This window comes from Mus pahari, chromosome 17, assembly GCF_900095145.1.
Source record: "Mus pahari chromosome 17, PAHARI_EIJ_v1.1, whole genome shotgun sequence".
NCBI classification, from domain to species: domain Eukaryota; kingdom Metazoa; phylum Chordata; class Mammalia; order Rodentia; family Muridae; genus Mus; species Mus pahari.
In genome coordinates this window covers 1,449,731-1,475,645 of record NC_034606.1, presented here as the reverse complement: position 1 = coordinate 1,475,645, position 25,915 = coordinate 1,449,731, and the positions used below count along the sequence as shown (strand labels likewise).

The window sequence follows — 25,915 nt, the reverse complement described above, 5'->3', positions numbered from 1 at the left end:
GGCCTCTCCTAGGACAGTGTGTGAATCCTGAGCTTGCTCCTCCACAGCTGGAAAGAAGGCCTCTCCTAGGACAGTGTGTGAATCCTGAGCTTGCTAACTTCTGGAGGAGGCATCTCTGTGGCCTGCAAGGAGAGTGTGCCTGGACCAGTCCTGAGAGATAGGTCTCCAGAGAGCAATACAGGGATCTCTTTTGGTCTCTTAGTGAACAACAGGCTAAAGCTGAGGAGTGAGACCTTAACTAAAAGGGGAGCCACATGGTTTAAGGTCCACTACACATTTTTAAAACATGTCTCTGAATATATGTTTCTGTGTCACACAGGGACCCTGAAAGGCAGGAATAATCATTCCCAGATTAAAGGTGAGCAGACACACAGGAAGGGCCGGCTTTCTTGTCCAAGTTAGAAATGTGAATTTGGGTCTTTGGATCCCAGATCCATACTCTTTATATCCTGTGTTTCTTCTCTCATGTGTACACAGGTGCACAGGGAATGGGAGGAGGAGTGTGGCTCTCAGTGGTTAGGGAGGAGAAAGTTTCCATGGGGCTGACTCTGGTGATAGACTGGGTTTCTGTTCGCAAGGTGGGAGGGGCTAGCTGAAGCACAGGTGGAACAGGGGCTCTCCCACACTGCTAGTCAAGGATTGTTACTGATTTTTTTTTTTCTGGGAGGCAATAGGGAGCCATTACAGGTGACAGCGTGGAGTGGAGTCGAAGGAGACCTAGATGGTCTCTGTTCATTGCTAACCCATTCATCTCACTTTGCTAGACTGGGCCCTGGGAACTCCAGGTAAGACCAGGCCTGTGACTCTGACTCCCAAGGGCTTGAAGGCTGCGGGCTGAGCACTCCGTTTGTACTGTGTCTGGGGGGTCTTCTTGGGCACCAAGCTGAGTCTGTACGAGTTGCATTTAGGGGAAATGCATTCTAGTGAGGGAAAGAGGCCCCTGGGCTGCGGCTGGAAGAAGAAGCCTCCTTTTTTTGTTGTTTGTTTGTTTGTTTGTTTTTGAGACAGGGTTTCTCTGTGTAGCCCTGGCTGTTCTGGACCTCACTTTGTAGACCAGGCTGGCCTCGAACTCAGAAATCCACCTATAAGAAGCCTCCGTATTTCCTGCCCTCAGCTCAATCCCAAGCCATCCAGCGAGAACCTGGCATCAGAGGCCTGAGAGTAAGAGAGGGAAGGCTTCCTGCCAGTCGGTACCTGCTTTGACCCAGGAACTTGGACTTCGTTCTATACTTCAGCACCTTCCAGAATGAGTGATAGGCTCTTCTGACCATCTGTTGTCAAGGGTCTAATAAAGGCTGAGGAACCCTTCATGTGTTGAGAAAGGTCTGGCAGACCCGGGCTTACTTTTGTAAAGTCCACCAGACTTTCCTAAGAAGGTACAGTCGTGTTATCTGGCTCTGTACCATCTGGCATGGGGCTGGGGCCCGCTTATCCTCACCGCATGTGACCACAGTGAAAACTCAGGCTTTGATTACAGGATGGAGCAGCTGCATGGAACCACTTGAGAGCAGACAGAAAGTTTTCAATTAGGGGAACGGCTCTGCCGGGCAAAATGCTTCTGTCCCGTGCGTTCTGAGGTATGTGGTAACCCATCAGGTTATCTCACATGTTCTCAGAACCGCCCAAATAAAGCTCACTTGTACTGATGTTGGCTCTTTATTTAGACCCTGCTGGACTTAAACTCACATAGACGATGACACCATTCCCTTAGTTACAAACACACTTTAACTGAGAAAACAGGCAAGGTTTAAGGACAGTGAAAGCAAAAGCCTGGTTAGGCGAGGGCAGGAGGACGAAGGAAGTCCTGCGGTCATCTCACCCTTGGCTCTTGCTTATCAGAGCAAGGAAAACAAATGAGGGAAATAACCCATAATCCCCTCACATCTGGCTTTAGAAGGCAGGCAAGTATAGATGGTATTTAACATATTCACCCTTTTCCCACACCCCCAGTGCCCGGGCCTATTAGAACTGGCTGTAGCAGCAGTCTGTGAGGCAGCTGGGCAGAGATCAACAAGCAAGCAGCAACATGGATAACCTCCGTGCCAAGATCCAGGAATCCAGTCCAAACACGGAAAGCATTTCTCACAGGAAGCACAGCGATGGTAGTGCAGCTGTGCAGAAAGCTCAGCTGTCCACATGAACTGACAGCACAGACAGAGGAGGAGGACTGCTGTACCTTCAGTTGTGCTGGGGGCCAAGAACTTGGTCTGATAATCAGAAAGGCGGGAGCCAGGGAAAGCAAGAATCGTCTTTGCTTCCATTTTTACCCTTTCTCTCGTCTTTGCTTCCATCTTTACCCTTTCTCTCACCATCTTTGCTTCCATTTTTACCCTTTCTCTCACCGTCTTTGCTTCCATCTTTACCCTTTCTCTCAGACTGTTCTTAGTTCTCCTTGCTCTATGTGGGAATTGTAGCATCGGGCAGAAAGCACACATTCTCCAGTGGGCAGAAAGCATCACATTCTCCAGTGGGCAGAAAGCACACATTCTCCAGTGGGCAGAAAGCACACATTCTCCAGTGGGCAGAAAGCACACATTCTCCAGTGGGCAGANCTCCAGTGGGCAGAAAGCACACATTCTCCAGTGGGCAGAAAGCACACATTCTCCAGTGGGCAGAAAGCACACATTCTCCAGTGGGCAGAAAGCACCACATTCTCCAGTGGGCAGAAAGCACACATTCTCCGGTGGAAGAGATGAGGAAATAGTTTTGTTTTGTTTCGTGTTTTGGCTTTTCATAACAGTTTCTTTGCGTTGCCCTGGCTGTCCTGGAACTGGCTCTGTAGACCAGGCTGACTTCAAACTCATGGAGATCCTCCTGCCTCTGCCTCCTGATGCTGGGATTAAAGCATTTATCACCACTGCCCAGTGAAGCAGCCTGGAATTTTACACTTGATCTTAGCCAAAAGGTCGAGAAGCAATGCAGCCTGGAATTTTATCATTTGGTTGTTTGTTTAAATGGAGAAAGGAGTTAAAGCCAGCTACAAGTAAACATATACCTAGATAATATCACTGCCAACCTGGCCTTGTGCTAAGGTGACAGGGCTCAGGGAAGGCAAAAGATTCCTCAGACATCTCCCTTTCAGAGCTAACTGAGCTCCCACACAGATTGAGACCTTACTTAGTAGAGGGCCATCTTGGACTCTTCCCTGAATCTGAGCTGCAGCCAATTCGTCTGTCCTTGGAGTGTGATAGCATCTGTCCTTGGAGTGTGATAGCATCTGTCCTTGGAGTGTGAGAGCTTAGCACAGTGCTAAGCACCTGGCATGCAGCCAGCTGGCAGCCAGCAAGTCTCTGTATTGTGGGTCCCAGGTGTGACTGGCGAGGGGTAGAGCTGAGAGTATCTCTTAGTCTGTGCTCTGGAGTCATATCACAGCACATGGATAGAGTGACGAGGAAGAATAGAAGCGTAAGAAGTTAGGACTTCATCCTGCTTCATCTCACTGTGGGAAAGCACAGTGAGGACTTATGTACAAGAGGTGGGGACAGGGATTGATCCCACACTATAACTGCTCATTCTCCGTAATCAGTCGACTCCCACGAGAAAGGCATTAACCCTTCCCACCAGCACAATCACCCTGGAAAACTGCCATGTCTCAAACGTATCATAATAGCAACTAAATTTGAACATAGCTTTGAACAAACCATAACTCAAACCACTACAGCACACCAAAAACGAGGGACTGTTTCCTAATGCTAACAAGGAACATGGAGATAGCAGAGCCATTTCTAGGGGCGTGGGAAGGAGGTTTGGGCAGGAACACCAGTGGCTTCAAGATGTAGGCACACACATCACCAGGGGCCCAGTGAAATCTGAAGGAGGATGCTCAGGTACATGCCAGTGTCATCAACCCACTGGCATCCATGAGGGCCTGTGCTGAGCCTGTCTGTCCCAGGGTCTTAAGGGTAATGAGACTCACTTGCACAGGTCTTCCCATCGCTTCGGAGCACATGACCCTCAGGACATTGGCAGGCAAAGGATTTGTCTGTGTTGACACAGGAGTATTCACAACCATGGTTGCTCAGCAAGCAGTAATCTGCCCCTGTAAGACCAAAGCCAAGTGAGGTCCCTGAGCCTGTCTCAGCAAGCCTTCATGGCTATGATGGGAATCGAGTAACTGTTTATTTATTGCCATTGAAAGCATGTGACCCCCAGAAGATTTCCCCTTAGTCTCCCTGGGGGAGAAAAAGGGGCAGAGGAGAACATGCTGTTCTCTGCATTGTCTATACACGTACTTCTGTTGGGAGCCCTTCCCTATAGAGAGGTGAAAGGGGAACTCACTGGAGCAGGTCTTGAGGTCATCATTAATAAGGAAGCCTTCTGAGCACTGGCAGACAAAGGACTCCTCCGTGTTCAGGCACAGCTGCTCACAGCCATGGTCCTGCTGTGCACAGTGGTCCACCCCTGCAATGGTCACAAAATAGGAAAACATAAAGGGACTGAGGTGCCAACACACCATTGAGCAAGGCTAAGCAAAGCCTTTCTGGCAGCAACAGCAGCCACAGGGAAGGAACCATGCTTGCTGAGATATTAGCCTTGCTCCATGCCAGTGACACAAACCTAGAGTCACTTGAGATGAGAAAGTCTCCGTTGAGAGATTGCCTCCCCCAAAGTGGCCTGTGGGAATGTGTGGCATGTCCTTGATTTGATTGATGCCCACTGTGAATGGTGCCACCCCAGAGAAGGTAGTCCTGAGTGGTATAAGGGAGCAAGCTGAATATGGACCTGGATGCAAGGCAGTAACCAGCGTTCCTCTGTGGTCTCTGGCTCAGTTCCTGCCTTGAGGTCCCTCAGTCATAAATTGTTACCTGGAAGTGTAAACTGAAACAAACTGTCTCCTCTCCAAACAGCTTTTGGTCACAGAGGTTATCCCAGCATCAGAGAAGCACACTGGGTCAAGGCTGGTTCCCATGTCCTTGCTGTGGGTGTGAGTCACACTTAGCCTCTCTGTGCTGTGACCTCCTGATCCGGGGTGATAGCAGTCCCTTTTCTTTTTTATGCCTCCCTTGACTCTGTGTGCTCACACATGGCTGGCTAACAGGAGCCTTTCTGAAGTGGAAATTCCCAGTTTATTTGGAAACTCAGTTGTGTCATGTGATGTTTTTTCTGGAAGCTGTCTTATGAGAGTATGTTTTGTTGAAGCAGACACATGAGAGGACACTGTGATGTTTGGAGAGAGCCCGGCAGATTCTTGCATCAGTTCACCTTGTAACAGTTTGCAGGTCTTAGCTGATCTTCTGATCTTTACTTGGCATGACTTCGTAGAGGGAAAAGAACCAAAGAGCTTCTCATGGTACCCCAAGTGCTTCCTGAGACTCTAGAGGACTCGTGCTGATTCGACAGAGCCTTGTGGTTTCTTCTGGATCGACCCGCTGCTACTGATGAATGTTGGGAACCACCCAGAAGAACGACTTCTGAGCAGGTCCACACCTCCCATTTCCTGCTAACCTTTCTTCTCCCCTACCTTTGGTTGGTGGGCTAGAGGGGAGGTTGAAGCATTTAAGAACCTTTACTAAAACAGGTTTTGAAAAAAAGTCCAAGCCTACCCTGTTCTGTTTCCAGTGCTGGGATCACGATGCACACTGTCACACCTCCACTCTTACCCAGGCTCTGCATGTAGGACTCAGACCCCGGGCTGGCAAAGCAACCACTTTATTAACTGGGTTATCTCCCTTAGATACCTGGTGGTTACTTTCTGGTAATAGTGCAGTCAGAGTCAGAGGAGATGACCCATCCAAAGCCTCCAGGGGCTGGCATAAGACAACCAGAATTATTGTGTAATTCACTTCTATTTGAAAATAAAAAGTCAATTAAAACAAAACAAAACCTCTCTTAATCAGGACATCCAGATTCAGACAAGAAACAAAAGCTTCAGCTGCCTGTGTGGCCTCTTCTGGCACCTAAACACCATGCAGCTGGTCCTTGGGCAGGGAGAGTGGAAAGCCGGGGAACACACAGCTATGGTGGAGAGTGGAAAGCCAGGTAACGCACAGCTATGGTGGAGAGCTCCCACATAGAGTCCCATGGGCTGCCACCCAGATTTACTGAACGGAGAAAATGTAACCCCCATCAGCTGGACAGACACTGCGGACTGACTTCACGACAGCCCACAGAAGTAAGCCTTTTCACTCTGCATGGCTGAGGACTAGTGCCTTCTGCAACAGTCCACTGGCAGGCAAACCTCCTGTAAACTTCCAGAGTCTCAGGAGCTGAATGCTCATGCTCTTATCCTGAACTGCCATTTACCAGGCAGAACTGTCGGGAAGCATGTGAGAGCTAGGGTGTTGAAGGTGCTCACCACTGTGCCTGCATGGAATGAGTACCTCAGAAGGGTTGGCTGCTGTCATGCCTGGGACTCTCTAAGAACCCCATGAGTTTCCCTGAGGACGTCTGGGCAGAAACAGCTTGGTTTATATGTTCTAAATATTGACAAATCTTATAAAGACCCCCCATCTCTTCTGGGCTCACATCTGAGCTTCTAGATTCCCCAAGGCATGCTGAGAGAGTCAGGGACCCAGGATTCTTTGATGTCTAAGGTAGACTCAGTGAAGTTTCAGATTACTACCAGGGCCAGCGGCAAGCCAAACCTACACATGCTGAGAAGGAGGCAGGATTTGGCACCTCCATGAACCAGGCGTCTTCTTGTTGAACAAAGATCTCCTTCTCCTTCCACCTCAGCTCAGGACCCAGTGACAGTCGGAAGTCAGCGCAGTGCTGACTTTTGCATCAACCTCTTCATTCAAAATCCCCTTGACTTCTGGGATCATGCTTAGAACACCAAATCTCCTTCCCTCCTAAGACAGAGAAGGATGAGGTCCCCCCAGGCTGGCCCTGTATCTCATACTTCAGCTGTGAAACTTCCCCTCCTGGCAGTCGAGGGTCCAAATGTTCAACAGTTGCATGCTTCTCACTCTCCTGCTGCAGAGCCAAGCAGATACATAGTGTACTGTTTGCAAAGCACAAAGGAATGATTCTTATGTAGACCAGTGCCACTAGCCTCAGCTCTCAGTGTGTCATGGTCACCATCACAGCCCCCACATACTCTTAGCCTCTGCTGGCTTGGGACCGTACCTCAAAAAAAAAAAAAAAAAAAAGGGACGGGCCCATCCAGCTGGCAAGATCTGAAAGTTCTCATATGTTTATGTCACCAAGTTTGTTGTGGGTCCAATAGAAGGAAATAAGGGAACAACTTCACAAAATTCCCATGTTGCCCTGTTTTCCCCTCACATTAGCCTGGGTAGTCCAAAGTTTTCCAACGTATACCCCTTCTGGCTTCTTGTCCCAACCTGGTACTGGCCATTAGTCACTTTCACAGGCTTGGTGATATGGACTATTTTCTTTTATCTAGTATTATGTTTATCATAAACCAGGCACTAGACCACGAGATTGAAATGGCTTCAATTATTCCCCCACACCACCTGGGGAAATCAATACTATTAACTTTTAAAAATAGGCAATCAAAACTGAGAGAACAATCTGTCCAAATCACATATATAGAATGTGACAGAGCTTAGATTTGAATTCAGGTCTATCTGACTTAGCAAATGCTTTTAGTAGCAAAGACTAATAGCAGCTAGCAGTCCTGTTCTAAGCAGCCTACACCCTCTCTCTCTCTCTCTCTCTCTCTCTCTCTCTCTCTCTCTCTCTCTCTCTCTCTCTCTCTCTCTCTCCCTCCCTCCCTCCATTCTCTCCCCCCATGCCTCCTCCCAGCTTTATTCTTGCTGGGATCTAACCAATAGCTTTGTGCATGCAAAGTTATGATTCTACTTACTGACTTAGCTACACCCTCAACCCCCTATCTTAGTTTGTATTTCAATTGCTGTGAAGAGACACCATGATCAAGGCAACTTTTATAAAGGACAACATTTAATTGAGGCTAGCTTACAATTTCACTATGGCAGGACACATGACAGACAGGGTGTAGGAGGAGCTGAAAGATCTGCATCTTGATCTGAAGGAAAAGACTGTCTTCCAGGCATCTAGGAAGTCTCAAAGTCCAGAACCAAAGTCACACACCTCCTCCAACGAGGCCACACCTCCTCCAACGAGGCCACACCTCCTCCAACGAGGCCACACCTCCTCCAACGAGGCCACACCTCCTCCAACGAGGCCACACCTCCTCCAACAAGGGCACACCTCCTCCAACGAGGCCACACCTCCAATAATAGTGCCACTCCTTGGGCCAAGTGTATTCAAACTACCACATTCCGTGTCTTAACCCCCATGGGCTTGTTCAACACATGAATCTATGTGAGTCATACCTAGCCATAGCTTAATACAAAATTAGTTCAACTTCAAAGGTCACCATAGTCTATAACAGTCTCAACAATGTAAGCAGGTCAAAGTCTCTTCTGAGATTCACCTAATCACTTAACTGTAATCTCCTATAAATTCAAAATCAAAAAGCAGATCACATACCTCCAACATCATATTATATATGATACTATTCTAAAACATCATAGTGAGGAAATACTGGCCTGAAATAAGACAAAAAAACCAGCTGGGCAAACTCCAAATTCTGTGTCTCCATGTCTGAAGTCAAATTGCTCTTCAAATCTCCAACTCTATTCATCTTTATTGACAGCAACAAACTTTTTTCTCTTGGGCTGGTTCAACTCCCTGTTAGCAGGTTTCCTCAGCAGGTATCCCATAGCTCTTACATCTCTAACATCTTGGGATATTCAAGGCAACTTCAACTTTACAGATTCTTGTTCCAATGTCTCGGACCCACACATGTTCTTCCCAACTCTTCCAAAGGGCTTGGGTCACTTCTCCAACCCTGTCCTCTGTAGAAAACTAACTCTAGGATCTGGTTGATTCTACTCCACTGATGTTGCTGCTCTTGGTGGTCATCCCATGATACTGGCATCTCCAATATACTGGGATCCTCTGTTGCAACTAGACTTCACCAATAGCTTCTCATAGACTCTCTTTATCGTGCCAAGGCTCAACTTCTTTGTGTGATCCTTTCAGTCCTGGGTCATCTGAAGCTGCACCTTCACCAATGGCCTACCATGGCCTCTCACAGTGCCAATCCTCAGCTGCTCTCCAGGACCCCTCCATGCCTTCAAAACCAGTACCACCTGGGTGATTCTTACGCATTACCAAGTCCAATTGCAACACAAGGTACAACCTTGGCTATCTATCTCTGGAGCATAGCTTCTTTGTGCTCTCAGAAAACATTTCCGAGATGCTGTTCTCTTCTTAGTTCCAGCTAACCAGCATCACTTGTCCCAGTAGACTCTTCTATTCTTGACTATAAAGCCAGAGCCACATGGTCAAAGCTGCCAAGTTCTGCTGCTTGCTGTGGCTGGAACATGGCCTTCTTATTGTACTGCCAGCTTTCTCTTTTTCAACTTCCTCACTGCCTAAACTTGGCTGTCCTGGAACTTGCTCTGTATATTGACTTTGAACTCAAGAGTCTCAGACTTGGTCTTCTGAATGCTGGGATTAAAAGTGTGTGCCACCACAACTGTACTTAAACTTCTCTTTACCAGGAACTTGTTCTGTACTAGACTGGCCATGAACTCAGAGATCTGCTTGTCTTTGTCTCCTGGGATTAAAGGTGTATACCATCATGCCTGAACCTAAGCTTTTCATTATAGACCTTAATCAAGTTGAAAACTGAGAATAGTTATTACAATCCATCCCTTGTCAATTTGACACACAATCACACCTCCTATGTCCAAATGAAAACAATAACCAGGTCAGAATAACACCTAACGTGATATAACCCTCCCTCATACAACTGCAAATATATAAGTTTAGCTGGGTGGGATCTTGCGTGGAGGTGGCCACTTCCTTAATTCCATTTAATATCCTTGAACACAGGGTTTAGCTACATTCTACTTCCTGGTACTTCTTTACTCTTTGAACCACACATTTTGTATTTTTCCTTTCTAAGCTGGTTATGCTTGATCAAAATGTTCTTCATGAAAGTAAACCAGAGGACAGAGTCTATACTGGACTTTATTTGAGATTTCTTTTGTCAATTCAATAAATATAAATCTCTTCACCTTAGCCTCAGGCAGACTGTTTGGATAAAGGCAAAAAGCAACATTCTTCACCAAAACATCATACCAAAACATCATAAGAATGATCTCCAGAGTTCAAATCACCTCAATACCAATGTCTTCCATAGTTCTACTAGAATGGCCTATTAAGTCCTTCTTAAAACATTCCATGGCATTCCAAATCTAACGTCCCCAAATCCACATTCCTCCAAACAAAAACATGGTCAGGCCTATCACAGTGATAACACAATCCCTGGTACCAATTTCTGTCTTAGTTTGGATTTCCTCTGTTGTGAAGAGACATCATACCAAGGCAACTTTTATAAAGGACAACACTTAATTTGACTGGTTTAGTTTCATCATAGCACGATGCTGCATGGCAGCATCCAGGCAGACAGGGTGCTGAAAGAGCTGAGAGAGCTACACCTTGATCTGAAGGCAGTCAGGAAAATACTGGCTTCCAGACTGTTAGAAGGAGGTCCTCAAAGCCCATGTCCAAAGTGACACACTTCCTCTAACAAGATCACACTTCCTAATAGTGCCAGTCCATGGGCCAAGCATATTCAAACCACCACAAACCCTACACATTTATTTATTTCCATCCCCAACCCCTATCTTGTTCTCTTCTAACTTTTTGAGATGACATCTTGCTCTAGAGCCTATGCCAGCCTTGAACTCACCATCCTCTGCCTCAGCCTCCTGAGTGCTGAGACTGTTAAGTGTACACCACTGTACTTAGCATATACTAACTCTCTTTAAATTTCATCTAGATTTATGTATTTTATGTGTATCAGAATCTTGCCTGTATGTGTATGTATGTATGTATGTATGTATGTATGTGTGTGTATTATATGTATACCTGGTATCCATAGCGATCAGAGGGTGTTGAATCACCTGAACTGGTGTTACAGTTATGAGCCACTAGGTGGGTGCTGGGAACAGAATCTGGGTCTTCTACAAGAGCAGCAAGTGCTCTTAACTACTGATCCATCTCTCTAGCCCCCATATGGATTCTCTTGATCATTACAACTCAATGTTTGAAGTGGGTAGTACTAACAGTGACACTTGATGGTTTGTAAATTGCAAGAAACCTAGAAGCTCTGGAAGGGTATGGATGCTAATGAGCCCAAAAGATGGTGAATGGTTGGTCTCCACTCCATCGGCACTCACACCCCTGGGGCACACTCACGGCTGCAGGTCTTGCCATTGGGGTCCAGATTGTAGCCTTGACGGCAGCGGCAGTAGTGACCCTCCTCTGTGTTCACACACTCATGCTCACAGCCTGGTTTGTTCAGTGCACAGTAGTTGATCCCTGAGGAGAGAAAGTGAAGACCCCCCATTCAGACTGTATGAGGCTATTTGGATGGGCTCCAGGGTTCCCACAGTCCCTGGAAAGAGCTGCTGAATACCGCTTGCTGAGGCAAGCTGGGAATTATCATTCAGTCAGTCATTTGCCAGTTAAGGGCCAGGCCCTAAGCTAGATATACCAATATGAATGTGAACACTACCAAGGCCTGGCCTACAAGGGTTTGCATTCTGGAGACACAGCAAAAAAGAATCAGGACTGTTAGACACCAAAGATGCCAAGAAATGAGGTGAGGTTATTGATGCCTTCTGTGTACTGCTCTGCTGGTTAAACCGTAAACTGAGGAGCAGTATAAAGGGTGAGGAATGGATGTAACTTCATCTAGTAGGGTCTGGTATGCCAAAGACACATGCCAGAACTGTCACATAATATCCTTTATGTATGTCAATTCGGTGAAGAGTTCAAGGCGACTAAAGGTCAGATCGAAAACAGGAATGGTGAATAACCCCACACATCAAGTCACAATACCAGATGACTCGGGAAAGAAATTCCAGAAAGCCCACAAAGGTTAAAAATGTTGAAGCAGAGTGTCTAAACTCCTCACTAAGGAAATCCAGGTCCAGAGCAGTAAAAATAGCCTGAGTGATGTAGCTGATGTGGATGGCAGTTCCCAGCCTGGCCCTCAGACTCACTAACTGGGAAACTCACACTGGCTTTTAAGGATGCTATTCCAGCTACGATGAGCCCCAGTGTGAGCATCAGAATTGAGAATCTCACAGCCCACATCTGGGTCACAATGCAATTTCTCAGCCTCAGACCCTGATGGCATTCCAGGCTCTGCACCACGACCTTCATGATGAATGTCTGCAATTCTGCAATTGACAACAGCACTCTCCAGCAGCAGACGAGGACTGGCCAGGGATCTTTCCTCCTGTATGACGTTGCCTCAAAGTATCTTCCCCAGTTTAATCAGATGATACTGAATTCATTTGAAACAGATTTTTTTTTAAAATTAGATTTGAAAGTCACCACCAGCCTCCTGTTACATGTAAATGGCCCAGCGTTCTACGGCTCAGAACATTTTTGAGATCTTAGATTCCTAATTATAAACCTCAGATTTTGAGTCAGTTCCTTTGCTTTCCTCTGCATGGAATGCTCTAGAGAGGCCATAAGCACTTCCTCCCACTCCCAGCTGCCTGCCACAATCCAGGACTGAATGCAAGCATTAAGGGCATCTCTGACAGACAGATCTCAGAGGTCCAGGCCTAGGCTCACAGCAAAGACGACAGAAAATATAATGAGGAGAAAGGGGGAGGTGGAGGAAGAGAAGAAGAAGGAGGGAAGAGGGGGGAGGAGGAGGAGGAGAAAGAGGAAGAGGAAGATTTATAGATGGGACAATAAAGTCACCAGATCTTAGGAAAATAATCTGTTTTTTGTTTTTGTTTTTTTTTTCTGGGTACAAAAGCAGGGTACCTGGCTGCAGAGGAAATGGAGCTGTCACTATCAAACACATGCATATGAGTGTTGGGGACTCTGGCAGGGCCGCAGCCTAGCAAAGAACCTATTTGGGGTCCTTAAGTGGGTCTCCCACCCTGTTCTCTCAGTACATCTCCCTTGATGATCTGTGCAATGGCTGCCTGAGAGGCTTCTCCTCTTCAGGAGCCTCTAGCAGTGTGTGGAGGGAGGGGCCTAAGCCAAGGGAATCTTAGAGGACTGGCAAGAGATGCAGAATCTCAAGCAAAGTCTCCATCAATGGCTACGTGCCTGATTTGTTTCCATTTTCTACCTTGTTAGTAACACAGGAAGCATGATATCGTACTGATTTCCTACAGTGCAGTCAGCCCCTCGCCATTCATCCCTAGGGAAAGGGGTCAGCAGAGCAGAAGGGAGCAGCTAAACCATGGAGCTGGCCATCCAACGTACTGTTAGGTGTGTGTTCTAACGGAAATACTCCACCTCATTGTCTTCCCAGTTTGAATCTCTTCGTTCAAGTTCGCCTGTAATACGTGACTGTTTCAAGGGTTTGTACCCAGGCGTGGTGGTAGGAATTGTAAGAGAAGTTCAGTTTCAAAACATGGGCTCTGTAACCACACAAAGTCTCATAATTTTTAGAAAGAGTATGGAACTTAGTCTGTGCCATAAGCGGGATGGGACTTGTCAGTCCCACATATGACCCACAAAGAAGTGCATGGTACAGTCTTGCCATGTAGCACATGGGGACTAGGAAGAAGTAGCAGGTGCAGCACACAGGGAGACGTCCTAGCATGCATTGTGCCCAGCCCTCAGAGGTTAAAGGGAGGTAGGTGCGATGTTGAGACCAGCCTGTACCACACAGCCAGAGTCTGTCTTAAAACAAGCCAAACAGCGAATAACATCAAGGGAGGGAGGGAGGGAGGGAGGGAGAAAGGAAGGAAATAAATATACCACTAATCAGAAATTCCAGTGAATTCTACATATGCCATGGTGAGGAAATCACAAACAAGGATCAGGAAATTCCATTTATATTGTAATTTCTCCAGGTTGATGTATCTTAAAGCAGCTCCATCACTCATTCCTTCATACATAATCTATTCCACAAGTCTGTACTCAACCCACATGAGCTAAGCACTCTGAGTTGCTGAGGATTCCATGATGTAAAAAGGCAAGCACTTTTTCCTGGTAGGACTTCCATTCTGGTGTCCTTCAGGAAAAGTCTGGTGTGTGGGTGCGTGCGTGTGTGTGTGTGTGTGTGTGTTTATGTGTATATGCATGTATCTGCAGATACTACGGATGTAGCCTAGAGGTCTGGCTTAGAGTAGATGCCCCAGCTGCTGGCTACCTCTCAGTATTTCAGGTGGCAGGCATCTGAGTCACATGGACTTCCTCACCCCCTCCTGCTGATGCTTTGTTGCCTTTGAGAGCGGCTGCAGTGGCCAAGTGCATTACCCTCCTCCTTCCTTCCTATCAAAGAGAACAGAGCCTTAATGTCCCCACACTCAGAGGTCATCAAGTGCCCCATTTGTAAGACTTGAAGAAACCAGCTCCTTTGATGTCACATCTGTATGCCCAGCCTTTTTTCTCCCTTAAGGTCCCACAAACCCTTTGTAAGGGGCACCCTCATTTCAAGAAGCAGCTTCAGCATGGACCAAGTTGCTAAGCAAATCTCATGACCAGATTCCATCTATTCATTTTCTAGAAAAATGTCCCACAAAAGGTTCTGCTGACACAAAAGGAAAATAAGAGCAGAATGATGTTAATAAACACAAACATCTATTACAAATACAAGATGCTAAAGGTCTGTCAAGAAGGGAAAACCGAGAGGAACATTTGGAGGAATGGGCCAGGGCCACTTACTTCGGCAAGTTTTCCTGTCTGGATTTAGCATGAAACCTTTCAGGCAGCGGCAGAGAGCGGACGTCTGGGCATTGACACACTCATGCTGACACCCGTGATTTGAAGAGGCACAATAGTCTATCCCTGGAAAGAAAGCAAGGTTCTGGGAATCATGAATAAGTCAGCATGGCCAGCCATGAAATTCATGGGTTCTCAGTCTCCATTTTACCCAAGGGTATAAAATACAGAACTTACAATTTTGACCCAGAAGAGCCTCTTCAAAAAGCCATTTCCACATCAAGATATTATGTCTTCATCTCAAAGATCTTTCTGACATTTGATTTTGAATTGGCACAGGCAGCCTGCTTCTGCATTCTCTCGCAGAAGTTCCCTTCTGCTCCTTCCCGCAGCAAGCGCGAGGCTTCCTTCCCTTCCCTGGTTGTTCAGAGAGGACCCAGTCTGGCACCAGGATATTGCTATCCTTGTTTCCAGAGAGGCACCCCCTAACGAATACCCCCCCCCCCAGAAACCACAGATGCCGGCTTGAGAATAGAGAAATGACAGCCTCCCTCACTTCCATGCTGTTGAGGCTGGCACTCTCACTGATAAATGGCTAAGCACTTCCCAGTGCAGCTGGTGCCTGTCCTTGAGAAAGAAACAAAAACCAAACATCCTTGGGGGGATTAGGCCCCACTTTATGATAAAAGGAGGGTAATCAGGGGTCTCAGGCAGCTGTGACTAGTCATAAAAACACACTAGCTCTTGATAGCACCATAAAGTTACTCCCCAGGTCAGAAGAGTCCCCCTCCCAGTTGAGAGATCCTGCCTTGCCGCCTGAACAAATGATAATGTGTTTGAAAAATGACTTGCCTTGTCACCGCCTGTCACCCTAAAATCCAAAGAATCTCTGACTATGCTGTATAAAAATGCTAAGCCTTTTAGGCTTGGGGTCGAACTCCTCTCCTGCACAGTGGGAAGGTTCACGATCCGAGTCTGGCTCAATTTAATAAATAGACTCTTCTTTCTTTACATTGGGCCCAGTGGTTCTTAGAGCTCTCCTGGGGGTCCCGTGGAATCGCTGACACAACATTTGGGGGCTCATCTGAATGGTATTCCCCAGCAGATCTCTGGAGTCTGCAGTCCAGAGAGTCTAAAGCCAGTGAGCGAGTGTGGTGAAAGTCAGTGTTTCTGTATTGGTCATTGTTCATGTCTGTTCTTTCTGGCTGTATTTTGGCATCAGAAAAAGCCTCGAGTAGCAGTGCAAGTGGCAAGAAGTGGCTAAAGCAGATGCGCTGGACAGTCACGGCCGTAAGGGGTAGGAGGATGTTCCTGACCCCGGGTCCAGGGTGGATGAGGTTCCCGACCATCAGTTGGAAGTGCTCAGGGAGAGATCTCGAGCAATCTGCTTCCATATCCACCTCACTTCTGCTTTCCGAGGTGAGAGTCTGTGAGTCCTAGTGCTTGGATTTATCTTTGTTTCCAGTCACGATGTGGCTATTTCATGCGTGTGGTTTTGTCAGTGGTGTTTCTGGTAGTGTTTAGTCTCGTGTTATACTGGATGGTGATGGACGCAATGGGACAGGTTAACTCTTGCTCTCTTCCCTCCCACCCTCTTAACATTGTTTTAGCTCACTTTAAGGAAGTGAAAACCAGAGCTCACAATCTCTCTGTAGATGTGAGAAAGAAGAAAATGCACACATATTGCAGATCCGAGTGGCCTACCTTCAGAGTAGGATGGCCACTAGAGGGGGCTTTCCATCTCCCCACGGTGCTAGTGGTGGAAGACAACGTATTCCAGAAGGCGCAGGGACATCCAAAACAAGTCCCCTACATTGTAGTCTGGAAAGATTTGGTTGCCAACCCACTACCTTGGGTGAAATCATTCTTATTGTCCCTTACCAACGATACTTAGCCCCCAGGAATCATGCCCCCTCTGATGGCAGAAGACAAAGCAGGAAGTCTCCAAGTCTTCAAAGCCCCTCTATCCCATTTTACAGGACAGTACGCCAGAAGAAGTCATTTTCCCACTGCCTTACAGTCAGGCACCAGCTCTAACAAAGGCGGCGGCCCCTACCTTGGCTGGGACCCCCCCCCCCCGTGTTCCTGCACATGGGACTTGTGCAGGTGCTTCTGCTCCCTGCGTTTCCACCCATGCGGGCAGGACCGGTGCAGGTATATTCACTCCCGGAGTTTCCACCTGTGCCCCTGCACAGGGGACCTGCCCAGGCACTTCCATCCCTAGCGTTTCCACCCCAGGGGATTCCTGCAGCAGAGCCAGTGGTCCCTACATTGGCTGTACTTCTGCCCGTGTATCCCCCCAGAAGGAGTGCCCCAGGTTCCAATAGTGTCCACCTCGGAGATGGAGGGAGGTCCAGTCCACAGGCATGACAAGACACCGCCCCAGGCTGTAGCATCAGAGGCAGATTCCACTATCTTACCCCTGAGAGCGACAGGGCCAATTGACGAACAGGGAAACTAACCTCATCAGTATTGGCCTTTTGCTAAGGCTAATCTTTACAACTGGAGAAGAGAGCATGCTAGGTTCTTTGACAACCCTAAAGAGCTCATTAGACACCATCGTTTTTACCCATCAGCCCACTCGGGATGATTGTCAGCAATTGTTGCAGATTCTCTTTACAGCAGAGGAGAAAAGAACGCATCATCCTGAAGGCCGGGACGAACGTTCCAGGTGCCTACGGCACTCCAACTCAGAGTCAAGCTGATATTGACGAGGGTTTCCCTCTCAGGAGACCAGCTTGGGATTATAACAGGGAGAGACAGTTAAGGAGCGTCTTTGAGTCTATTGCCAGTCTCAGGGCAACTGCCAAGCGACCCATGAATCCGGCTAAAGTTTATGATGTCAGGTAGAGAAATAATGAGAGCGTCCATAATCGAGAGGATTATGGACACTTTCCACCGTTATACACACTTAGATCCTGAGGAAACAGAGAATTCTAACACAGTGGTGCTGACATTTATAAATCAGTCAGCCAGAACATTGGAAGAAAGTTACAGAAACTAGAAAGACTAGGGGGAAATTCATTGAGAGATTTAGTAGAGGTTGAGGAGAAAGTGTTTCATAACAGGGAAACTAGATAAGACCGGGAAGATACTAAACAGAGATCTAGCCGAACTCCTGCTAGCCAATGGTAACCCAGAGAGAAAGGAAGCGCCAGCTCTGGAACATTGCAGAAGGGAGAGAAGACCCCCGGCCAGAGCCTGGCGAAGGATGCCTACCGGCCTCAGGTCAGAACCATTACTGTAAGGAGAAAGGACACCGGGCCAGAGAATGCCCAAGGAAAAAGCCCCAAAACAAGACTATGGTCACTGAGGAAGAGGAAGGCTGAGGAAGGGAGTCAGGGCCGGACCCCCTCCCCGAGCCCAGGGTAACCCTTATAATGGAGGTGGGGGGGGGAGCCTCTAGACTTCCTGGTAGGTACTGGAGTCCAACATTCAGTGCTTGGAAAGGCTGAAGGGTCATTGTATAATAAAAAATCTTGGGTCCAGGGAGCCACAGATGCCAAACAATACCCAAAGGACAGTGGACTTGGGGACTTGGGAGTGAGATGGGTGTCTCACTCCTTTATAGTGATACCTGAATGCCCATTCCCCTTATTGGGGAGAGATCTATTAACCTAAATGAGAGCCCAGATTCATTTTGACCCTGGGAAAATCTGGCTAATGGACTAGAATGGCAAGCCAGTCCAGGTGCTGACACTTGACCTGGCCTCTGAGACTGAGTATAGACTGTACGAGTCACCAGCCACCCCTCAAAAAGACCTGGATGCCTGGCTGGCAGAGTTTCCCAAGGCTTGGGCAGAGACTGGAGACACGGGTCTGGTAAAACATCAACCCCCTGTATTTGTAGAGCATAGCCAGGAGCAGACCCAGTATGGGTCCGCCAAAATCCCATGTCCCAAGAAGCATGGAAGGGGATCATTCCCAATATCTGAGACTGTTGGCCTTAGGATTCCTTAGGCCATGCCAGTTAGCCTGGAACACCCCATTATTGTCTCTGAAGAAGCCAAAGTCCAATGACTACTGCCCTGTACAGGATCTATGGGAAGTTAACTGCAGGGTGATGGGCATACACCCAGTGGTACCTAACCCTTATATCCTGTTGAGCTCTACCTCCAGATCAGAAGTGGTATTCCATTCTGGATCTAAAGGATGCTTTCTTCAACTTACCCTTGGCTCCCAAAAGCCAGAAATACTTTGCCTTTGAGTGGCATGATCCTGAAAGAGGCATTAATGGACAACTCACCTGGATCTGCCTCAAGGCTACAAGAACTCCCCCACTATTTTTGATGAAGTTTTGCATGAGGACCTGGGTGAGTACAGAGTCAATAACCCAGATATAACTCTTGTGCAGTATATAAATGACCTTTTATTTATTTATTTATTTCGTCTTTTCTTATAAATGACCTTTTAATTGAAGCAGAAACCAAAGGAGGACACAAGAAGGGGACCCAGAATCTCCTACAAGCTCTGGGGGATATGGGATATCAGGTGTCAGCCAAGAAGGCAGAGCTCTGTAAGACTGGGGTCACCTATCTTGGCTAAATCCCGAAGGATGGCCAGTGGTGACTTTCCGCAGCAAGAAAAGAGACTTTTCTCAGCATATCCCCTCCCCCAGCCCTAGACAGGCAAGAGAGTTCTTGGGATCCCCAGGCTTTTGCAGACATTCCAGGTTTGGCTGAAATAGTCAAATTTTATATGAGGCCACCAGAGAGGCCAAAGACTTTGTTTGGACTTAAGATCATCAAAGGGCTTTTGAGAAAATAAAGCATGCCCTACTGTCAGCTCCTGCTTTGGGGCTACCAGACATCACTAAACCATTTCAATTATACATTGATGAGTGGAAAGGAGTAGCCAACGGAGTCCTGATTCAAACTGTGGGACCGTGAAAACAGCCTGTGGCTTATCTGTCAAAGAAACTAGACCCAGTGGTAGCAGGATGACCACCTAGTCTGTGCATCATTGCAGCTAAGGCATTATTGGTTAAGGATGCAGATAAATTGACTTTGGGACAAAATTTATCCAAATCTACCCCCATGCAGTCAAAGGGGTACTCAAACAGCCACCTGACAGGTGGCTCATTAATGTCTGCATGACTCACGATCTGCATGACTCACGATCTGCATGACTCACGATCTGCATGACTCACGATCTGCATGACTCACGACCTGCATGACTCACGACCTGCATGACTCACGACCTGCATGACTCACGACCTGCATGACTCACGACCTGCATGACTCACGATCTGCATGACTCACGACCTGCATGACTCACGATCTGCATGACTCACGACCTGCATGACTCACGATCTGCATGACTCACGACCTGCATGACGCACGATCTGCATGACTCACGATCTGCATGACTCACGATCTGCATGACTCACGACCTGCATGACTCATTATCAGTTCTTACTAATCAACCGTGGCTGAGTTACTTTCCAGCCACCGGTCCTTAAATCCTGCAACCCTTCTCCCTGACCCTGGTCTGGACCACCCGCTACACCAATGCAGTAAAATTGTTGCAGTAAAACTCCAACCCAAATATGCCCCGGCAATGAAAACATGACTCAGTCAATATGATTACATGCTGTGCGCCTAGACTGGGCAGATCTACCGCTACACTACCATCTTCCACATCTATGAGACCCCTTGCAACTTGTGGTTTCTCCAGGCCATGCGCTTCTGCTTCGCTTTTCTTCTTCTTCCCCTTCCTCTGCGTCTTCTCCCTCTTCCATTTTCTCCTTCTTCTCTCTCCCTCACCTTCCACTCCACCTTCCCTTTTATCTGCTCTCTCCTTTATTTTACAAATTAAGGTGGGAGGCAGGTTTACAGGAAATCACCTGAGTGATGACTCAGTCCTTGTTCACAGCCACTCACAGGAGAATGGAATTAACATCAAACATAATTGGCCCCAGGGCTATCCACAACATAAAATCCTGGCCCAAGTACACACTACTCGACCTGACCTAAAAGTCTCATCTCTGCAAGGAGCAGAGTGGACTTGGTTCACAGACGGAAGCAGTTTCATCTGAGAGGGACAGAGGAAAGCAGAAGCAGCAGTGACCACGGAAACGGAGGTAATTTGGGCCCACTCTCTCCCCCCCAGGTACCTCAGCTCAAAGGGCTGAACTGATGGTGCTGTCCCAGGCCCTCATTATGGAGAAAGGACTGGCTGTCAACATCTGTATGGATAGCCAGTATGCATTTGCAGCTGCTCATGGACTTGGAGCCATATACCAGGAGAAAGAACTCCGAATTGCAGAAGGAAAAACTATCAAAAACAAAGATGAAATCCTACAATTACTTGAAGCCCTCTGGCTGCCAAAGAGAGTGGCAATCATACACTGTCCAGGCCATCAGAAAGGAATAATGGCAGTGACTAAAGGTAACAACTTGGCCGCCAAAGCCACCAAAGAGGTGGCCCTAGAGGAAACAGCTGCTTCCATGTTAGCCGTGACTCCACCAGAACTGCCAAACTCCAACCTGCTGGAATGCCCAGTCTATATGGAAGAAGAGATCAAATGGGCCAAGAATCAGCCCATGAGCTGGTGTTCAGAGGGCTGGTGGCAAATGGCTGAAGGTAAGCTAGTGTTACCCACTTCCCTGGCAAGATCTATCCTCAGGAAAATCCACAGAGTCACCCACATGGGAGTGAGATGGACGGCTGATGCAGTGAGACAACCTAAAGTGACTTTCAGAGACATGCAAAATACTATTGAGAATATAGTGTCAACACTGCCAAACATCCAGGCTCTCATCTTGGAGGTAAGAGCCCGGGGGCCTACTGGAAAGTTGATTTTACAGAAATCAAACTGGGAAAGTACGGCTACAAGTACTTACTGATGTTCATGAATACCTTCTCTGGATAGACAGAAGCATTCCAACAAAGACTGAAACTGCAAAGGTAGTGGCTAAGAAGTTGCTAGAAGATGTCCTACCCATATGACAATGGTCAGACAATGGGCTAGCATTTGTGTCCAAGGTAAGCCAGGATGTAGCGAGATTTATTGGGGGTTGGAAATTACATTGTGCATACCGACTCCAAAGTTCAGGTCAGGCAGAAAAGATGAATCTAACATTAAAAGAGACCTTGACCAAATTAGCCATGGAAACTGGCAGGGACCAGGTGGCATTCCTTTCCTTTGCCCTGTATCGGTTGAGGAATTCTCCTAACCGGATGGGATTAACCCCCTTTGAAATCATGTATGGTATCCCCGCTCTTATCATGCCTAAACTTTAGTCAACAGCTATTGCAGAATTAGAAGATGATGAATTAATAACTAAGGTCAGAGTAACCCAATGGGCTCATGAGCAGGTTTGGCCTAAATTGAGTGCCCTCTATGAAGCAGACCCTTTTCACAAGTTTCAACCTGGAGACTGGGTCTACGTGAAGAGATTTAGCCAGAATATGTTGGAGCCCCAGTGGGAAGAACAGTACGTCATTTTGCTGACCATGCCAAAAGCTGTTAAAGTGGATGGGATCACTGCCTGGGCGCACTACACCCACGTGAGACCAGCTAATCCCATCTCCCCAGAAGAAAATTGCCTGAATTCACAGTCGTTGCTGAAATGGAAAGTTCATAGGGGCACCAATCCTTTCAAGCTAAAATTAACCCAGTCTGAAGTTTGCTGTTTTTAACTAGCTGTGTGTACTGCTGCCCCCCAGCCTACGCCTCCATTCAGAGACCAGAAACCCACACCAACCTTATGACTTGACTTGGACAATCGAGAATCCTGAGACTGGTTACTGTGGGTTTTGACAAACCCTAAACATGTAAGAGGAGGCCCTGTACCAGGCAAACCTGCGCCAACACCAGTCCTCACTCAGACTGGCAGCTACTGTTCCCCCAGTCCCCAGCCCCCCCAGCAGGGGTCCCCAGCTCTGGAATCTTTCCTGACTCACACATAGCTGGTAGACCCACTCTGGTCGAGCTAACCACTTCTTGCTGGATATGCTATAATGTTAGACCCCCTTTTTATGAAGGTGTCAGATTCATCTCCAGATATGATGAGACTGAGAAGGACACTGCATGCAGATGATCCTAGGGAGGCCCAGCCTTAACCCTATAGACCATATCAGGACAGGGCACCTGCCTAGGGAAAGTTCCCTTGTCACATCGACACCTCTGCAGTCAAACAATCCCCATTGTTCATTCCAAATGGGTTATCTCTCCCACACATCTTGCTGACTTTGTTCAGTGTGGCTATTATGTGGATGATTTCAGGGCTGACCATTTAGTATTAGATGACCAACTAGGGCTCTTCGCTGGGGAAGATCTGTTCTCCCACCCTCGGCATCATGAGTTGCCTGTAGTTCTTTGTCTATGGATGAGACATCACGAGACTCTCACGTCTATTGCTGTGGTCTGTTCAGGTCTTTCTTAGGCAGTTTTGTTGTTGTCTGTTTATTCATTGCTTCCCCACCACTTTTTTTGTTTGTTTGATTTTGTTTTTTGTTTTTCAGAGTCAGGATTTCTCTGGAATTCACCCTGTAGACCAGGCAAACCTTGAACTCACAGAGATCTGCTTGTCTCTGACTCCTCAATACCGCCCAGCAAAAAGAGCTTAAACTCATATCATCAGGGTCTTGTACAAGCACTGACCCATTTCAATGGTCTCTCTTTTAATACTGTACACATATGGATATGTTTTTGTAGTTTTTTTTTTTTTTTTCGAGACAGGGTTTCTCTGTATAGCCTTGGCTGTCTTGGAACTCACTTTGTAGACCAGGCTGGCCTCAAACTCAGAAATCCAACTGCCTCTGCCTCCCAAGTGCTGGGATTAAAGGCATGCACCACCACGCCCGGCTATGTTTTTGTAGTTTTAGGATCATTCAACATAGCATTAAATCAGGAGCATTTTAGCATATCATTTGCATGTATAAAACATTTTAATGTCTGTATAATATTCTGTACATTACTTGGTTTAATCTGTTAAACAGGTTTTTGTAATAGGTTTTCAAATCTGTATGCATAAATTCTTGTGCTTTTATGTTCTTAGGTTTGAAAAAGAATGGCCCCCAGAGGTTCATATAATTGAATGCTTAGTTGTTAGGGAATGGAACTGTTTGAGAAGGATTAGAAAGATTAAGTGGTATGGGTTTGTTGGAGTAGATATGGCCTTGTTGGAGGAGGTATATCACTGGGACACAGGCATTGCCTTGTCTCACAGTTCCTGCTCTAAGGTGTTAGGACTGAGAGGTAAGCCATGTGTCTACAGCTATATGTAGCACACAGTCGCTACTCAACTAATATGGTTGAATGGATAAATGATTATTATTACTACTCCTAATAGAATAATACCTAGTGGCTATTTTGTGTGTCTGCATGTCTGTGCACCACAAGCATGCCTGATGCTCTTGGAGTCTAGAAGAGGGTGTTGGATCCCATAGAACTGGAGTTACAGACAGTTGTGAACTACCATGTGGGTGCTAGTAATTAAACTGGGATCCTCTGGAAAAACAGGCAGCGTTCCCAACAACTGAGTCATCTCTCCAGCCCCACAGTAGCAAATTTGATTATAAACACACACACACACACACACACACACACACACACATATATATATATATATATATATATATATATATATATATATATATAATTTGTTCTAAAAGGAGGGACTGCTGAGCCATCTCTCCAACCCCCCAAAAATACATCTTTAAATAGCTCTATAAAGACTGAAATGTAATGAGTTGATTTCTTTTAAGAAAATTTACTAATTTTTTTGGAAGTGTGTAGGAACTGGGATTTTTTTCCCAGCATGAGAGTGATGACCAGGTAGCTGGGACTGTGATGCCTCAAAGCTACTAACAAGGCCCGGTGCTGCTGGATTTGTCCCTTGCTTCACAACCCTTGCCACTGGTCTCTTCTCAGGTCTTGTCCTGCTGGAGACAGGGACACCACAGCACTGTATCTGTACAAGTGGGCTTTCTCTTCCCTTCCTGCACCATTTTTTAAATACTTGGAACATCTCTTTTCTCTTGTCAGGCTTTCCATTTGGCTTCTGCCCATCCCCAAGGATGGTGGGAAGGTGGCCTTTCTAGGGGGCAGTTCATCCTAGTGCTGTTGGCCTGAACCCCATAGCTTTCCCAGCATCCCTCTCTGCCCACGCATTGGGCTGGCCAGCTTCAAGGCTTGCCTCTAACATGGCCTGAAGAGAGCTGATCTGCTGGCTCCATGCCTCTCTGGTGAGACCTCCCAGCTGGAAGGGCCCTTTTCTGACTCCCAGCCAAACTCCTCCCAGGGCTCTACACTGCAGCTTCTACTTCCAGATCTGACCGAGAAGCTCTGACCTTGTCTGTACCACTCTCATGTTTGGAATAGGATTTAGTAATAGGGAATGTGCTGAGGGACAGTATGGAGGATGAAGCTGTTCTGGAAACTAAAGTGGGAATGTGATCGAAACTCCTCCCGGGAGGAAGTTTTGAGATCGGACAGATGTGTTTTCCTCCATTCCTTTGACCATGGGACCATGCTTCCATCTCCCCTAGTTCATCACACCATGGAACCTGGGTCACATGTGTCCTGTTGTTGTGACTAAACTGCTGTGTGGTAGGACTTGTGTTCCCACTAACTTTTAACAGAAGTCTTGAGTTTTTATGTACCTTTCTGCTTTGTCAAGGCATATGGTACATGCTCATTAATACTAAAATCTTTGTGGCTAGTGTTATCTTTGTGGTGGTATGTATGTGTTCATGTGTGCACATGCATGTACACATATGTGGAGGGCAGAGGTCATTGTTGGGGATCTTCAATTGTTCTCCATCCGAATCTTTTGAGATTAGATATTTCTCTGAACCTGAAGTTTACCTATTTGTCTAGACTTGTTGGCCAGTGGGCCTCAAGGAGCCTCCTGTTTATACCTCCTCAGTTGTGTTTCTTTTTACAGGGGTGCCAGAGACTCAAATCTCCTTGCTGGCACAGCAGTCACCTTCCCAACTGTGTCATGTGCCCAGATCCCAGCATTATCCTTTGTGAGAATGTAATTAGCACTTGCAATTTGATAAATCATTTCTATAAATGATCTTTAGTCTTTAAGATAACAGAGTGAAATATCTTCAAGTGTTATCATCTCCTGTTGCAGTTGAGGACATTGCGGCATAAGGTTCACCCAAGATTGCCACAGGGTCCCCCTTCGATCAGGAATGCTGATTCATCAGACCAGTGGCCACAGTTCCCAGCCACAATGGCAGCCTGACTGCTGTTTTCTAGTTCAGAATGTGGTTTCTTGAGGGTGTAGTGGGACTAGGTAGACAGCATCTT

At 46.9% G+C, this 25,915-nt stretch overlaps 1 protein-coding gene across 6 annotated transcripts in view; it reads right to left on the bottom strand.

Moving 5' to 3' along the window:
• Positions 1–25,915, bottom strand: part of Matn2 (matrilin 2) — a 142,070-nt gene that overhangs the window by 24,639 nt on the left and 91,516 nt on the right. For 5 of the 6 annotated variants that reach the window (XM_021216544.1, XM_021216543.2, XM_029548254.1 and 2 more), the window contains 4 exons: positions 14,650–14,772; positions 11,200–11,322; positions 4,279–4,401; positions 3,917–4,039 (listed from right to left, as the gene is read on the bottom strand). In XM_021216544.1, coding sequence (XP_021072203.1) covers positions 3,917–4,039; positions 4,279–4,401; positions 11,200–11,322; positions 14,650–14,772 — 492 coding nt within the window. The remainder of the gene's footprint in view (positions 1–3,916; positions 4,040–4,278; positions 4,402–11,199; positions 11,323–14,649; positions 14,773–25,915) is intronic. The other variant, XM_029548256.1, reaches the window with a different exon arrangement.